At 35.7% G+C, this 17,809-nt stretch overlaps 1 protein-coding gene across 4 annotated transcripts in view; it reads right to left on the bottom strand.

Annotated features, from left to right (window-relative positions):
* The window catches only part of JAK2 (Janus kinase 2), a 117,427-nt gene that overhangs the window by 52,051 nt on the left and 47,567 nt on the right, over positions 1-17,809 (bottom strand). For all 4 annotated transcript variants that reach the window (XR_012037610.1, XM_072840370.1, XM_072840391.1 and 1 more), the window contains one exon: positions 9,372-9,495. Coding sequence is in view for 3 of the 4 variants with exons in the window: in XM_072840370.1 (XP_072696471.1) it covers positions 9,372-9,495 (124 nt within the window). In the remaining variant the exon portion in view is untranslated. The remainder of the gene's footprint in view (positions 1-9,371; positions 9,496-17,809) is intronic.

Raw genomic sequence — 17,809 nt, 5'->3', positions numbered from 1 at the left:
ATAAGTCAAAGAAAGACTAATAATCATATTTCACTTATATGCAGAACATAAAAAGCAAAAAAAAAAATCAACAAAAAAATTAAAAGGAAGAGACTAATAAAAACAATAAAAATCTGGTAGTTGGGACGCCTGGGTGGCTCAGCAGTTTGGCGCCTGCCTTCGGCCCAGGGCATGATCCTGGAGACCCGGGATCGAGTCCCACGTCGGGCTCCCTGCATGGAGCCTGCTTCTCCCTCTGCCTGTGTCTCTGCCCCTCTCTCTGTGTGTGTCTCTCATGAATAAATAAATAAAATCTTTAAAAAAAAAAAAATCTGGTAGTTATTGTGGAGAGGGAGAAAAGGTAAAACAGGTGAAGGGGATTAAGAGGTATAAATTTCCAGTTATAAAATAGGTAAGTCACAGGATTGAAAAGTACGATGTCAGAAATACAGTCAATAATATTTTAATAACTTTGTATGGTGACAGATAGCAACTACGCTTACCATGGTGAGCATTTTTTAATGGATATAATTGTCAAATCACTGTGTTGTCTATCTACAGCTAATACATCAACTAAATGAATGAATGAATGAATGAATGAATGAATGAATGGTTAAAAACTTGTCCTTCAAAGAAACAAAAAATATTATATATAGCTTTATTTATATTTATTGAGATATAATTCACCCATACCCTCAAGTTCACCCATTTATATACAATTCAGTTTTTTACTGTATTCATAGCCCTGTACACACATCCCCACAATCTAATTTTATAACATTTTCATTCCCACTAAATAAAACTCCACACCTATTAGTAGTCACACCGAAATCACCCCACCTACTCCCTAGCCCTAAATGATCACTAGTCTGTTTCTATAAATTTGCTTGTTCTGAACATTTTATATAAAGGGAATCAGGGCAGCCCGGGGGGCTCAGCAGTTCAGCGCCTTCTTCAGCCCAGGGCATGATCCTGAAGACCTGGGATCAAGTCCCACGTCAGGCTACCTGCATGGAGCCTGCTTCTCCCTCTACCTGTGTCTCTGCCTCTCCTTCTCTCTGTGTCATAAATAAATAAAATCTTTAAAACAAAAAAATGGAATCATGTAACATGTGGCCTTTTCTACCTTCTTTCACTGCTTAGTCCTTATTTTTAAGGACTATCCACATTTATAACAAGTATTAGCAACTCATTCCTTTTTATTGGCCAGTTAATATTCCCTTGTATGGAATAAACCACATTTTGCTTCTTCATCACTTTATGGGCATTTCGGTTGTTTCCATCTTTTTGCTATTGTAGATAATGCTGCTAAGAACATTGTGTAAAAGGGGGTGTGTATGTGTATGTTTTCATTTCCCTTGCATATACACTTAGGAGTGAAATTGCTGGATCATATATTAATACTATGTTTACCTTTTTGAGGAACACCCAAAGTGTTTTAAAAAGTGGCTAAATAAATAAATAAATAAATAAATAAATAAATAAATAAATAAATAAATGTGGTTGTACTAGTTTACATCTCTAACAGCAACATATGAGCAGCTCAATAGTTCATATCCTTGCCAACACATGTGGAGAGTTCAGCTAAGTTAGTCTTTGGTATTGTCGCCTTGGCATCTATTTTGTGTAGCCAAGTGGCCTGCAGTGACCTTAAACTGACACTAGCCCCCTCAGGCAAGTGCATACCCTACATAACAACAACAGCCCATTGAGTCACAAGCAAAGTAAGTTTTTTTTTATTATTTTTTTAAGATTTTATTTATTCATGAGAGACACAAGAGACAGAGAGGCAGAGACACAGACAGAGGCAGAAGCAGGCTCACAGCAGGGAGCCCGATGTGGGATTCGATCCCAGGACCCTGGATCATGACCTGAACCAAATGCAGATGCTCTACCACTGAGCCACCCAGGAGCCCCACAAATGTAAGTTTCTGATACAACTTCCCCAATACCATTGTGATCAAGTCTCCTCTGTGTCAGAGCTGAAGAAGCAGCCCCTCAATAAAACTCTTACTAAAGCCCCTCAATAAGACTCCCAGGTGGCTTATCAAAGACCAGCTCTGTTGGCTTGAACTGAATCTGGAACTCCAAACACTCTACCCACAAACCCTAATAAAGGCATGTGCCTTGGGTCTTGTGTCTCTCTCTACTCTGCCTTGATCTCCCCATATGGCTTGTGGAGGCTTACAGGGTACTTCCTCTAGGACCCATGAGTAATAACTTTTCTACTTTGGTTTCTCTTGTGCTCTGTCACCGAAGCATGGCTCACTATCTAGCACCTTGTGCTCTACTTAGTAAGTGGTAATTTGCCAAATTCATAAAAACTTGGCATTGTCCATCTTTTATACCTTTGGCATCTAATGGGGGAATTGGTGTCCTGTTGTTTCTAATTTACATTCCTCTATAGAAGGGAAATGTTGAGCATCTTTCCATGTGCTTACTGGCTATTTGTATGTCTTATTTAGAAAAATGCTATTTGAATCCTTTGCCCATACTTTCATTGGGTAATCTTTCATTATACTATTAAACAATAGCTCTTCATGTATTCCAGATATAAAACCTTTATTGGGGATGCCCGGGTGGCTCAGCAGTTGAGCACCTGCCTTCCACCCAGGCTGTGATACTGGAGACCCGGGATCGAGTCCCACATCAGGCTCCCTTCATGGAGCCTGCTTCTCCCGCTGCCTGTGTCTCTGCCTCTCTCTCTGTCTCTCATGAATAAATAAAATATTTTAAAAAAATAAAATAAAATAAAAAATAAAACCTTTATCAAATAGGATTACATGAGATGCCTGGGTGGCTTGGTGGTTGAGTGCCTGCCTTCAGCCCAGGACGTGATCCTGGAGTCCCAGGATCGAGTCCCACATCAGGCTCCCTGCAAGGAGCCTGCTTCTCTCTCTCCCTATATCTCTGCTTCTCTGTCTCTCATGAATAAATAAATAAAATCCTTAAAAAAATAGGATTACAAACATTTTCTTCTATTCTGTGGGCTGTCTTTTCACATTCTCAACACCATTCTTTGATGCACAAACATATATTTTGATGAATCCAAATTAATCTATTTTTCTTGTGTCACCTGAGCTTTTGGTACCATACTGAAGAAGCCACTGGCTACTCCTAAGTGTACAAAGATGTACTCCTGTATTGTCTTCTAAGAGTTTTACAGTTCAAGGATACAGTCAACAAAACTAAAAGACAACCTACAGAATGGGAGAAGATATTTGCAAGTGACATATCAGATAAAGGGCTAGTTTCCAAGATCTATAAAGAACTTATTAAACTCAACACCAAAGAAACAAACAACCCAATCATGAAATGGGCAAAAGACATGAAGAGAAATCTCACAGAGGAAGACATAGACATGGCCAACATGCACATGAGAAAATGCTCCACATCACTTGCCATTAGGGAAATACAAATCAAAACCACAATGAGATACCACCTCACACCAGTGAGAATGGGGAAAATTAACAAGGCAGGAAACCACAAATGTTGGAGAGGATGCGGAGAAAAGGGAACCCTCTTACACTGTTGGTGGGAATGTGAACTGGTGCAGCCACTCTGGAAAACTGTGTGGAGGTTCCTCAAAGAGTTAAAAATAGACCTGCCCTACGACCCACCAATTGCACTGTTGGGGATTTACCCCAAAGATTCAGATGCAATGAAACGCCGGGACACCTGCACCTCGATGTTTATAGCAGCAATGTCCACAATAGCCAAACTGTGGAAGGAGCCTCAGTGTCCATCGAAAGATGAATGGATAAAGAAGATGTGGTTTATGTATACAATGGAATATTACTCAGCCATTAGAAACGACAAATGCAAAAAAATAAAAAAAATTAAATAAAAAAAAAAAAAGAAACGACAAATACCCACCATTTGCTTCAACGTGGATGGAACTGGAGGGTATTATGCTGAGTGAAGTAAGTCAATCGGAGAAGGACAAACATTGTATGTTCTCATTCATTTGGGGAATATAAATAATAGTGAAAGAGAATATAAGGGAAGGGAGAAGAAATGTGTGGGAAATATCAGAAACGGAGACAGAACATGGAAGACTCCTAACTCTGGGAAACGAACTAGGGGTGATGGAAGGGGAGGAGGGCGGGGGGTAGGGGTGAATGGGTGATGGGCACTGAGGGGGGCACCTGATGGGATGAGCACTGGGTATTATTCTGTATGTTGGTAAATTGAACACCAATAAAAAATAATTTATTATTAAAAAATAAAATAAAATAAAAAGTTTGGGAAAAAAAAGTTTTACAGTTCCAGCTCTTATATTTAGATCTATGATTCATTTTAAGTAAATGTTTTATATATAGTGTGAGTTAGTGATCTAACTTCATGACCATACTGTGGATATTCAGTTGTCCCAGCAGCATTTGTTGAAAAAAACACTCCTCCCCATGAACTGTCTTAGCACTCCTGTCAAATATCAATCACCATAATATCAGGGATTATTTTTGTACTTAGTTCTATTCTAGTAACCTATGTACCTATCTGTAAGCCAGTACCACACTGCCTTGATTACTATAACTGTGGAGTAAGTTTTGATATTAGGAAGTATAAATCTTCCAAACTTTTTTTTTTTTTTTTAAGATTTATTTACGGGAAGCCCCGGTGGCACAGCGGTTTAGCGCCGCCTTCAGCCCAGGGCCTGATCCTGGAGACCTGGGATCGAGTCCCACGTCGGGCTCTCTGCGTGGAGCCTGCTTCTCCCTCTGCCTGTGTCTCTGCCTCCCTCTCTCTCTCTCTCTCTCTCTCTCTCTCTCTCTCTGTGTCTGTCATGAATAAATAAAATCTAAAAAAAAATAATAAAGATTTATTTACTTATTTATTTGTGATAAACAGAGAGAGAGAGAGAAAGAGAGAGAGAGAGAGGCAGAGACACAGGAGGAGGGAGAAGAAGGCTCCATCCCGGGAACCCGATGCAGTACTCGATCCCGGGACTCCAGGATCGCGCCCTGGGTCAAAGGCAGACGCCAAACCGCTGAGCCACCCAGGGATCCCCCCAAACTTCTTCTTTTTCCAAGACTGTTTTGACTATTTCAAGTCCCTCTGATTTTTAAACAAATTTTACCACTAACTTGTAAATTTCTGCAGTAAAGACCATTAGGATATCAATGGAGACTGTACTGAACACAGATCAACGTGAGAAGCATTTCCATTTAACAATATTAAGTCTTCTGATCCATAAACATGAGTTATCTTTCCATTAGGTAAGTGGTTCTTTAAATTCTTTCGATATCTTACATTTCCCAAAAGCAAAGGTTCTGCACTTCTTTTTTGAGGCTCATTTCTAAGTACTTCTTTAAATGCTATTGTTAATGGAATTGTTTTCTTAATTTCACATTTGCATTGTATACTGCTAGTGTATTGATCTTCTGTCCTGCAAATGACTGAGCTCATTTATTTAATTCTAATAGTTTATTTATTCCTTAGAATTTTTTTAAAGATTTATTTGAGAGAGAGAGAAAGAGAACAAATGTTCCTGATCCCTGGGAGAAAAGAGTTTTTCACCATCATGGATAATGTTAGCTTTGGGTTTTTTTTTTTTTTTTTTGGTAGAAGTACCTTACGAAACTGAGGAAGTTCCTTTCCATTTTGATTGTTTTGAGTATTTTTATCATAATAGGGTGTTGGATTGTGTCGAATTTTTTTCTATGTCTATTGAGATGATCATTTTGGCCCTTTATTTAACTGATATGGTGCATTATAGTGATTGATTTGGGGATGTTAAAGCAACTTTGTATTTCTTAGAACAAATCCTACCTGGTCATGGTATTTAATCTTTTTTATATGTTGCTGGATTTGGTTTGCTAGTATTTTGAAGACTTTTATACCTGTTTCCATAAGGGATACTGACCTGACCTGTACTTTTCATTTCTTCTGGATGTCTGCCTGGATTTGGTATTAGGGTAACACTGAACTCACAGAATGAGTTAGGAAGTGTTCATTTTTTCTGAATAATTGTTACCAATTTTTCTTTAAAAGTTTGATAGAATTTACCACTGAAGCCACTTGGGCCTAGGCTTTTCTTTGTGGGGAATTTTTTTTTTTTTATTAATTCAATGTCTATACTTGCGGGAGGTCCTACAGACTTTGTTTCTTCTTTTAGCAGTTCCCATACCTTGGTCTTTTTAGGCATTTGTTCACTTCATGTTGGTTAGGTAATTCTGTTATCACTCAGTTGTTCCCTATAATCTTTATTTCTGTAATGTCCCAGTGATTGATGTTCTCTCTTCCTGATTTTAGTACTTTAAGCTTCTTTTTATCTTGATCAATTTAGCTAAAGACTTATCAATAGTGTTTATCTTTTCAAAGAACCAACTTTTCATTCCTTGATTTTCTGTTCTTTTCCTTTCTCTTTTTCATGTATTTCTACTCTGATCTTTATTATTTCCTTCCTTTGCCTGGCTCTGAGTTTTACTTACTTTTCTTCTACTTTGTTAAGGTAGAATACTCTTGATTTGAGAACTTTTTCCTTTTTAATATAGGTGTGCATAGCTATGAATTCTCATCTAATTACTGTTTAAACTGCATACTTTAAGTTGATATGTTCATTTTTAGTCGTATCAAAGTATTTTCTATTTTCCCTTGTGATTTTTTCTTTGACCAAGTGGTTATTTAAAATTGTGTTAACTGGGATCCCTGGGTGGCGCAGCGGTTTGGCGCCTGCCTTTGGCCCAGGGCGTGATCCTGGAGACCTGGGATCGAATCCCACGTCGGGCTCCCAGTGCATGGAGCCTGCTTCTCCCTCTGCCTGTGTCTCTGCCTCTCTCTCTCTCTCTCTCTCTCTTTCTGTGACTATCATAAATAAATAAAAATTAAAAAAAAAAAACAAGTACATCTATTTCAAAAAATATTTTTTAAAAAATTGTGTTAACTATCACATATTAGTGAATTTCCCAATTTTCCTTCTGTTAATGATTTCTAATGATTGGAACATACTCTGTATGATTCCAATCTTTTGAAATTTATTGAGACTCATTTGGTAGACTAACGTGTGGTCTATCCTGGAGAATGTGCCATGTGCACTTGGAGAAGAATGTGATTGTGTTGTTGCTGAGTGGAGTGCTCTGTATAAGCATGTGTAGCCGGTTTATAGTGTTCTTTAAGTCTTTATCTTGCTGAATTTAGTCTAGTTGTCCTATCCATTAATGAAAGTCATGTATTGAAGTCTCCAACTATTATTGTGGAATTGTCTCTTTTCCCTTTCAATTCTGTCAGTTGTTGGCTTAACGAATTTTGGAGCTCTGTCATCAAATTTAATTTATAACAATTATTATGTTTTCCAGACTCATTAACTCTTTTATCATTATAAAATGTCCCTTCTTTGTTTCTAGTAATAATTATATCTTTCCCGTCAATCTTGTCTGATATTAATATAGTTGCTTCAGCTCCCCTGTGGTTACTGAGGGTGTTCTTTTTCAATCCTTGACTTTCAGCTTACCTTGTGTCTTTTAACTTAAAGTGTGCCTCTTAGAGACAACATGTAGCTTATGTTGTCTCTATTCCTCTAATCTATTAGATTAATCTATTCCTCTAATCTCTGACACTATATCAGTATTTAGTCCATTTACCATTAAGACAATTACTGTTAAGGTAATACTTATGTCCATCATTTTGCTATTTGTTTTCTGTATGGCTTCTGTCTTTTTTCATTCATCCACTTCTCCACTACTAAGATCTTTTTTATTAAATAGATACTTTCTAGTGTATTAAGTTTCATATTGTTTCTTTCACTTGTGTTTTTGAGTTATTTTCTTAGGAGTTTCCCAGAGGACTACAATTGACATTTCAACTTAAAAAATATCAGTAATAATCAACTTAATTTCAGTAATACACAAAACTTTCATTTCCTTTGTTCTATTAGTGTCATACAAACAATATCTTCATAGATCATAAGCCCTTCCACAGTTTTGTAATTACTGCTCTCTTATGTGGTTTTGATATAACCCCTACAAATGTAATAAAATGAAGAATACCCTCTAAACAACAGGCACGTGGTATTTTTTTTAATTATATAAAATCTTCTTTTGAATGGTTTCTGATTAGACTTTCCTTGGAACTTTTGATTATATGTAGCTATGAATCTATGTGTCCTTGATTTGAGAATAGGAGAAATTCATGAATTTGAGAAGACAAACAATTTTTAATTCGTGAGAAGAGGTCAGCAAACTGCCTCAGAGCCCCATTCTGGTCCACTCTAAGTTTTTATAAATAAAGTTTTACTGGAATACAGTCATGCCCATTCATTTGCTTATTATTTATGGTGGCTTTCACAATATAATAACAGAGATGAATAGTTAAAACAGAGATAATATAGCCTAAAATATTTACTACTGGCCTTTTACAGCAAAGGACTATTGTTGTAAACACTCTGCTGAATGCTTATTATTGATGCCAATAAATTTATTTACATTTTCTAAGTTAATAATCATACCATCTCAAATAATGACTTTGTTTCTTTGTATTCAACTATTAAATATTTATTTTTCTTGTCTTACTGTATTCAGAAATACAGTAAGACAGGATTTACTCCACTAAAATCCTAAATGGAAGCAGTGGTGGTTGCTATCTTTGTTTTCTATCTCTTTTTATTTTACAGAGATTGCTGCTAACATCTTACCATTTGAGAATATTATTTACTACCTGCTTTTGGTAACTACCCTTTATGATATAAGGATGTTTCTCCTGAGTCTTAGTTTTTTAAGGCTTCCTTTTCTTTCCTTTTTAAGATCATGAATGAGTCCATGTGTTTATTTTTCACTATGCAACACTGACTGCATGTAATGAATCTATTTCATAAGAGCCACAGATCAAACATTTCTTTATTTAATCTTTTTTAATGGAAGAGTTCCACTGGATTTCTCTAAATTGGTATTACATATTTGCATAAATTGTGAAATTAACTAATAATTTGAGGCTGTGAATAAATACTGACAAAATCATTTCTTTTACTTTAACTCTAAAAAAATTATTAAAAAGAGATGTGATGAGCACTGGGTATTATATGCAACTGATGAATTACTGAAAACTACATATGAAACTAAAAAAAGAGAGAGAGATGTTAGATTACATTGCACAAAATGCACAAAACACTGAATTTCCTGGGAAACTAAAAATATTCCAAACATTTAGGATTTTGTCAGTCAGTAGAGGCCATTCTCATCATTTTTAAATTTAATTATAATCATAAGTGGTTAAGTAGCATCCCACCAGAAAAGCTAAGAGTATCCTAGTGAAAAAACATGTAAAAACACTTCCTCTGGTGGACAAAATGTCTTAAATGAAGTTTGGTTTCTATTATTAAGTACCTTGCAACTTAAAAATATGTTTGAGATAATTTCTCTCACTTTGCTTTTTCACCACTTTATTGGAGAAAGTACCTTATTCTGTAGAGTACATTGTGCTTGGTTGATTCATCAATATGGAAGACGTGGTTGGGTGGATACCAGATCCTTTCTGTTTCACTCATTAAAGCAAACATACTATGATACACAGGTGTGATTCCTAGGAAAGAAGTAGAAAAAAAATGATTACAGATAGTAACAAGTACATTTATTTAACATCCATAATTTATAATGATGTTGAAATAACAACTCTTAATCAGCACAAATGCAATAGCAATTGACATCTTTTGGTTCAACGTGTCTTCCTACTGAATTTTTAATTAAATCTTTTTTCCCTGTATTTTAAAATATGATTGCTGGAACTCTTTTAAGCAGATTTTTTTAAATGCAATTTTTTGGGGACACTGGGGTGGCTCAGTGGGTTAAGCATCCGCCTTTGGCTGAGGTCATGATCCCAGGATCCTAGGATCAAATCCCAAATATCAGGCTCCCAGGAGGGAGCCTGCTTCTCCCTCCACCTATCTCTGCCTCTGTCTCTGTGTTTCTCATGAATAAATAAATAAAAGTGAAAATGGCAAAAATGGACAACAGTTATTCACAACAGACCAATAAATGAATAATAATAAATATGTGAAGGGATGGTAATAGCTAGTATTGAAGAAAATGCAAATTAAAATTATGTGATATCACTTTATACTATTCAGCCAACAAAAATAAGAGGGATAACATCTAGGGCTGATTAAATGGTAGTGAAAACGAACTATTACATAATTGCTAGAAATGTCAACCTTTTAACTCAGCAATGTACTCCTAAAAGTACAGTATAGTAGTAAGAAAATGTACAGATTATTAGTAAGAAAATGTAGAAAATATGAAAAAATTATGCTAGTACAATCCATGGAGTGGAATATGAGGAAACTCAATAAAAACAATTAGTGCAAAAGTAGGTGGCTTGAATAGAATTTTCACAATGTATATTTTCATGATAAAGACAAGAAGCAGGCAGCCCAGGTGGCTCAGCAGTTGAGCAGTGCCTTCCGCCCAGGATGTGGTCCTGGAGGCCCGGGATCGAGTACTGTGTAGGGCTCCCTGCATGGAGCCTGCTTCTCCCTCTGCCTGTGTCTTTGCCTCTCTCTCTCTCTGTGTCTCATGAATAAATAAATAAAATCTTAAAAAAAAAAAGACAAGAAGCATACAATATGATTCCATTTTATAAAATAATAACCTCAAAATCCTAATGACTGTGTGTATAGGAGGGAGGGGGACTATGTTTCCATCTATGTTTTTATGATCATGGAAAAAACCATAAAGGACAGACAAGAGATTACTGCCACAACTACTAGGATGGGACAAAGAGGGAAAAGGAAGATTAAGAGTAGAACAGGGAAAACCTTCAAGAAAGAATTCACTAAATAAAAATGGTAAGTCCTCATGTCAAAAAAGAAAAAGAAAAAAAAGATACTATCAATACCAAAATCAGAGTCCATTATGTATATCACCTTGAAACTATAGAGAATGATGGTTTGTCAATCTCTGAATTTTAAAATAACCTTGACAGGAAATAATGCCTGCCATTCAAATAACTTGAGAAATAGTTATTTTATCTGAGAATTATTTTGATCTAGGCTATTTATGCACTTAAAAAATGCTTTAAACTTAAAAATCTGAATAACATCATCCAATCAAGTAGCATGGTAATCTCATGTCTCAGTGCCGTACATGTAGTACTCCTTTTATCCATCTACCACCTCTCCTCTATCCACGAAATGCTTCACACAATCAGTGTGCTAGGTATATAAGAGACAGTGGGAGATGAAAATGCCCAGGAAAGGGCCATAATAGATCTGAGATAACCTGGGGAAGAGAAAATACTGGAAAAAGAATTTTAGCAAAAAAGTAGCATTTAGTTTAAATGTAACTATTCAAATGAAACTGTATATGGAACCATTATTCTTAGCATACAAGGATAAGGATTTTTTTTAATTAGACAATGTCATGATTTTCAAACAACAGCATAATCATACAAAGCAGGAAAAGTGAATTTATACTGATGAATCATCACAATGTTTTTAAATGATGAATAATGATTTCTTCAAATTGGATTTCATACCTTAATTACAGGTATCAAAATAGGAAAATGAATGTACCTATAAAAATTGGTACAAAAAAGTCAGAAAAGAGGGATACACACCAAAAGAAAAATGGTTAAGTCAGCCCTGCAAACAAATAAAGTGCTTATATAGTCATGTTTAGTCACAATGATATCTTATTCCAAAATGGCCATTAGATATTAATACTTATTTTTCTTAGTTCATGTTAATTGGGTTGTCTTAGAAAGGATGAAAAAGCAATGACATTGTATTTGAGATATACATTACATTGAAAAAATAGGACCAACAGAAACGTCAGTCATTTTTAAATCTTTCTTTCCCTACACACTAAATCCAAATTATTTTTACTTACATTTGTTAAAAGCTTCTTCTTTTCAGAAGAAGCTTAATGTGCTTCTTCTTTTCAGAAGAAGCTTAATGTGCTTCTTCTTTTCCAAGTCACTATCATAACTGTGATTCAGTTATGTATCATTCTAGAGCAAGAACAGTCATCATTTCACTAATATTAACAGTCCCTATACTATTATAAGCCCAATAAGAGTACAAGAAATACAAAAATAAAAATAGTGCCCAACTTTAAGGATCTCACAATTGTAGCAGATGACTCAGAGATGCCACTGGGGAATTACAATTCAAAAGGGTATGTGCAATGATAGTAAACCATAGGAAAAAAAGTAAAGACCATGAAAAAGAGACGAAAAAGATTCTTTGCTTGATCAAATTTTAGCAAGGCTCTTCTGAATCCTTCCCAAAAAGGCTCATACATGTTCTTCCTTGTAGACGCAAGTTTTAGCAAGAATCCTGCTAAGTCCATTTAGCATGAGTTCCCCATCTTTGACATCTAATCAAACTCCTCACCCTTGTTATCGACCAGACAATATCTGATCACTTTGGCCTGCCAACAGCAAAAATAATTTTAGAGTAGTTCACCCAGAATCCCCCCAGATTTTGATGTCTACTTTTTTTTTTAAGATTTTATTTATTATTTATTCATGACAGACAGAGAGAGAGAGAGAGAGAGAGACAGGCAGAGGGAGAAGCAGGCTCCACGCCGAACTCCAGGATCACGCCCTGGGCCAAAGGGAGGTGCTGAACCACTGAGCCACCCAGGGATCCCTTGATGTCTACTCTTAGTAATTCCATTCACTAATGCTCCTGCCAATCTTTCTCCTTGGCTATAAAACCCTCTCTGTTCAGGCTGTATTCAGAGTCAAACTCACTTTTATACTGGAATATCTTCCCTATTACAATAGTTTATTAAGTAAAATCCATTTTCATCATTTTAACTTCTATTCAGCTCTGGTTTTAACAGAGGTAAAATAATTTATCAAGAGAGTCAAATGAAGGAAAAAGACTTCAGTAAAGGCTTCTGAAGAGGCAATGCATAAACTGAAAGCACATAAGTATTTAGCTATTCTGTGTAATTGCAGGCAGAGTTCATAAAATGTACTAGCTATGTAAACTTGTGATACTTAATCTAAGTTTATACTTCATCATCTAAAGAATAAGGACAGAAAACTGAGTTCATAGTACTTTATCCTTGAAAAGATAAAATGCAATAATATAAATAACATGCTTAGCAAAGTATATGGCATATAACGTTGGTTCAACTGTAAAGATCCCAAGAATATATCCTAACTGGGTGTCATAAACTATATAAATAGCTTTTTTTTTGTTCCCCTAACTGAGCTAGAATGAGCTAGATCAGTATTTTTCAAAATTTAACATTCATAATTATAACAATCTGGATGGAGACTGTCTTTTGGCTTCCAGAGTTTTTGTTAAAAAGTTTGAAAAGCATAGTTTTGTTGAATAAGAAAGTTTCTTATTCACTGATTCTGGGATGAGGCCTGAGATACTGCATTTCTAACAACCTCCCAGATAGTACTAAAACATGGACCAACAGATGGATTTCACAGCATACTACATACTATAGAAGATAGGATTGGTTAACACCAAAACAAGTCAATAAAAAAATACCCAAATTGAAGCACAGAAAAACAAACAAAACAGAATGGAAAGAACTGAAGATAGTATAAAAGGCATTTAAGACATGTTAATCAGATCTAATTTACATGTAACTGAAGAAAGAATGGCCAAGCTAACAGACATTAACCTACAAATTCAGCAAGATCCAAGAGCTGGAACCAAAATAAAGACAAAATAACACAGAGGTACACCACAATCAAACTGCTTCAGATGAACGACAGAAAGAAAAATCTTAAAAGTAACCAGAGCATAAAAACATATTACCTTCAAAGGAGGAGTAAAAGACTAATAGGTAGCTTTTCAACAAAAATCATGAAGTCAAAGAATGAATATGACATCTTAAAAGCACTGAATCAAAGGGAAAGAAAGCCTGCCAAGAATTCTATACTCTGTAATATTCAAAAAAGAAAGTAAAAAGAAAAGACATTTTCAGATAAATAAAAGCTGAAGGTATCTGTCACCAGCAGGTCTGCAATGCAGAAATACTAAAAGGAGTTCTTTAGGCTGAAGGAAAATCATGACAAATGGAAGCATGAAGTATAGGAAAAAATGAAGAACAAGGAAAAGGGTAATTATAAACAATAATGACTATTTAAAGCAACAGTAATATAAGTGCCTTGTGGGGTTAATGATATCTACAGAAGTAAAACATATGATAACAATAACACCAAAAATGAAGAGAGGAAAATGGAATTAAAGTTCTGTCAAGTTCTTGAATTGTTTAGAAAATTTTAACATACTAGCTTAAGACTGTGATAAGTCAAAAGTATACACTGTGATATCTAGGATAACCCTAAAAGAACAATACAAAAACTATAACACAAAATCTAATAAAGGAGACTTAACAAAATACAACAATCTTGAAAAAGAATGAGTTGGAAAACTAACACTTTCTGATTACATAAACTCACGACACAGCTATAGTGATACAAAGAGTATGGTACTGGCATTAAGACATATAGACCAATGAAAAACAACTGAAAATCCAGAAACAAATCCACTCATTTATGGCCAAATGATACTTTCACAAGGGTTCTGAGACTAGTGAGTGGGGAAATCATAGCCTCTTCATCAAAGGGTGCAGGGATGTGCACGTAGATATCCATTTGTTACTAGCTCTTTACACTTCATATAATATTTATGTTTCATCCCTGTTGTATCATGTATTTGATACTATTTAGCTGAGTATCATTCAGTCACAAAAGAACAATGTACTAAGTACATGGTACAACAGAGATGAACCTTACTTATAAACACTACACAAAGTAGGTGAAGTCAGTAACACAAAGTAGAAGTCAGTAACACAGGGATATTCACATGCTAAAAATGACACTGGACCTTTATACCTCAAACCAGCTGCAAAAATGAACTCAAAGTGCAGCAAAACTAAAACCATAAAACTCCTAGAAGAAACTGCAAGGACAATTTTTCATGAACTAAGATTTGGTAAAGGATTCTCAGGACACAAAAACAAAAATAAACGAGGTTTCATCAAAATTAAAAATCTTTCTTCAAAGGACACTAGCAGATCCAGAAAGTGAAAAGATAAAATACAAAATGGGAGAAAAGATTTCCAAATCATATATTTGTAAGAAATCCATATCTAGAAAATACAATTATTAACAACTCAGTAACAACAACAAACAGAAAATTTAAAAAGTAGACAAGGACAGGAACAGATATTTCTCCAAAGAAGACACACAAATTGCCAATAAGCAGTTCAAAGATACTCAAAAGAATTGATAATCAGAGGGAAAAATTCAAAACTAAAAAAGATACCATTTTATACCCATTTGAATGGATAATAATAACAAGTGTTATTAGGGATGTGGAATAATCAGAACCCTGACACACTACTGGTATGAATGTAAAATGGTGCAGCCAGCCTCTTTGGAAAACAGTCTGGTTAGTTTCTCACAAAGAATTACCATTTGACCCACAACTCCACCCCTGGGTATATACACAAATGAAATCATCTGTCCACATTGTACACAATGTTCACAGGAACATTATGCATGATAGACAAAGGCTGAAACAGTTAAAATGTCCATCAACTGATCAATGGTTAAACAATATGTGGCATTATCCATACAATAGCAAATTATTCAGCCATAAAAGAATTAAGTACTGATAGATGGTACAAATATGGATGAACTTCACAAAAATTTTAAGAATACTCTAGCATTTCTCTTTAGATTACATAAATCTTTCATCTTTTACTAAAGATTTCCAAAGGGGCGTGGGAATTACAAGCTAGCAACAAAAGGCCACATATTATATATCCCTATTATATGAAATATCTAGACAGACAAATTTACTGAGACAGAACATAAATTAGGGCATGCCTAATGCTGGAGAGGGATGAGGGGGTTTGAGAGTGATAGTCAATAAGCACACAGTTTCTTTTGGTGTGAAAAAATGTTCTAAAATTGACTGGTAATCGTAAAAACCACTGAAATGTACACTTTTTAAAAGTATGAAATGTATATGTGAATCATTTATCAATAAAGCTTTTTCAAAAAAAATACACATGAGAGATACCACTTTACATCGACTAGTATGTCTATTATCAAAAAGGTAATAACAAGTGTTGATCAGGATGTAGAAAAACTGGGACCTTCACACACTGCTGGTGGAAATGTAAAAGGATGTAGATGCCCTGAAAATATTCTGGTAGTTAGGTTAAGAACAAAAGATTAAGCACAGTTACCATATGACTCAGGAATTCAACTCCTTGTCACAAAAAACACACATGGAATAATTTCACTTACATGAAATGTTCCAAAAACGTAAATTCTTAAAGATGTAAGTAGATTTGTTGTTAGGGGAGCTGAGGAACAAATGGAAAATGATTCTAATGGATAAGAGGTTTCTTTCCAGTGGTGCTGAAAAATGACATGAGAGTTGCACAACTCTGTGAATATACTAGAAATACTGAATTATTTAACAAAAGGAAGAATAAAAAGGAGAAGATGATCTCAAAAGTAGCTAAGTAAACCACCAATTACCTAACCACCTGCCAGAACAAAGTCCATCACTATTCAAAGAATACAACAAAATCCAGCAGATAACACTATAAATTACAAATTTACAATATCCAGCATCCAATAAAAAATTGTAGGCATTTTAAAAAGCAGGAAAATATGACCCATAACCAGAAGAAACATCAATCAGTAGAAGGATACCTAGAAATGACAGATGATAGAATTACCAATGAAGAAAGTTAAATCAGGTACTAGAATATATTCCATTTTGTAAAGAAGGCAGAGCAAAACATGAACATGAGGAGAAAATGGAAATTATGAAAAAGCAATCCAAATAACTTCTAGAGTAAAAACTGGAGAATAAAGATAAGTAGATGTGAAGACTTAACAATAAAAATAAAAAATTTTGGGACGCCTGGGTGGCTCAGTGGTTAAGTGCCTGCCTTTGGCCCAGGGCGTGATCCTGGAGACCTGGAATCGAGTCCCACATCGGGCTACCTGCATGGAGCCTGCTTCTCTCTCTGCCTCTCTCTGTGTGTCTCTCATAAATAAATAAATAAAATCTTTAAAAAAATAAAAATAAATAAAAATAAAAATTTTTGCCCTTGGAACCCCAAAATTCAGATATTTTTCACTCCATCCCAATAGCCCCCAAAATTCTAACTCATTCCAGCCATCAATTCAAAAGTCTGAAGTTCAAAGATTCATCTGAATAGCAACTAAATCATATTTGGGTGAGACTCAAGGTACCATTCATCTGGAAGCAAACCATTCCAGCTGTGAATCTGTGAAATCGAACAAGTTAAATGCTTCCAAAATACAATGGTAGGACAGGCATAAGATAGACATTTCTACTCCAAAAGAGCAGAAAAAAAGGACTGACAGGTCCCAAGCAAGTCTAAAAACTCAACAGGGCAAATTCCATCAGACCCAAGGCTCAAGAATGATCCTCTATGACAGGACAATCTATCTGTTTTCCAGGCCCACTGAGGCAGAGGTCTTGCCTATAAGACACACTGGCAAAATGTTTCGTCCTTGTAGCTTTACCAGAGGTGGGCCCCAAGGCTCTCAGCTGCCTAGCCCCTATGGATTTGGGAGGCTCCATCCTTTGAAATCTAGGTGGAGGGATCCCTGGGTGGCGCAGCGGTTTAGCGCCTGCCTTTGGCCCAGGGCGCGATCCTGGAGACCCGGGATCGAATCCCACGTCGGGCTCCCGGTGCATGGAGCCTGCTTCTCCCTCTGCCTATGTCTCTGCCTCTCTCTCTCTCTCTGTGACTATCATAAATAAATTAAAAATTAAGAAAGAAAGGAAGGAAGGGAGGGAGGGAGGGAGGGAGGGAGGGAGGGAGGGAGGAAAAGAAAAGAAAGAAAAGAAAGAAAAGAAAGAAAA

The sequence above is a fragment of the Canis lupus genome, chromosome 1 (assembly GCF_048164855.1).
Source record: "Canis lupus baileyi chromosome 1, mCanLup2.hap1, whole genome shotgun sequence".
Classification (NCBI taxonomy): Eukaryota; Metazoa; Chordata; class Mammalia; order Carnivora; family Canidae; genus Canis; species Canis lupus.
The sequence above is the reverse complement of the archived record's forward strand: the minus strand, read 5'-3'. Positions and strand labels throughout refer to the sequence as shown.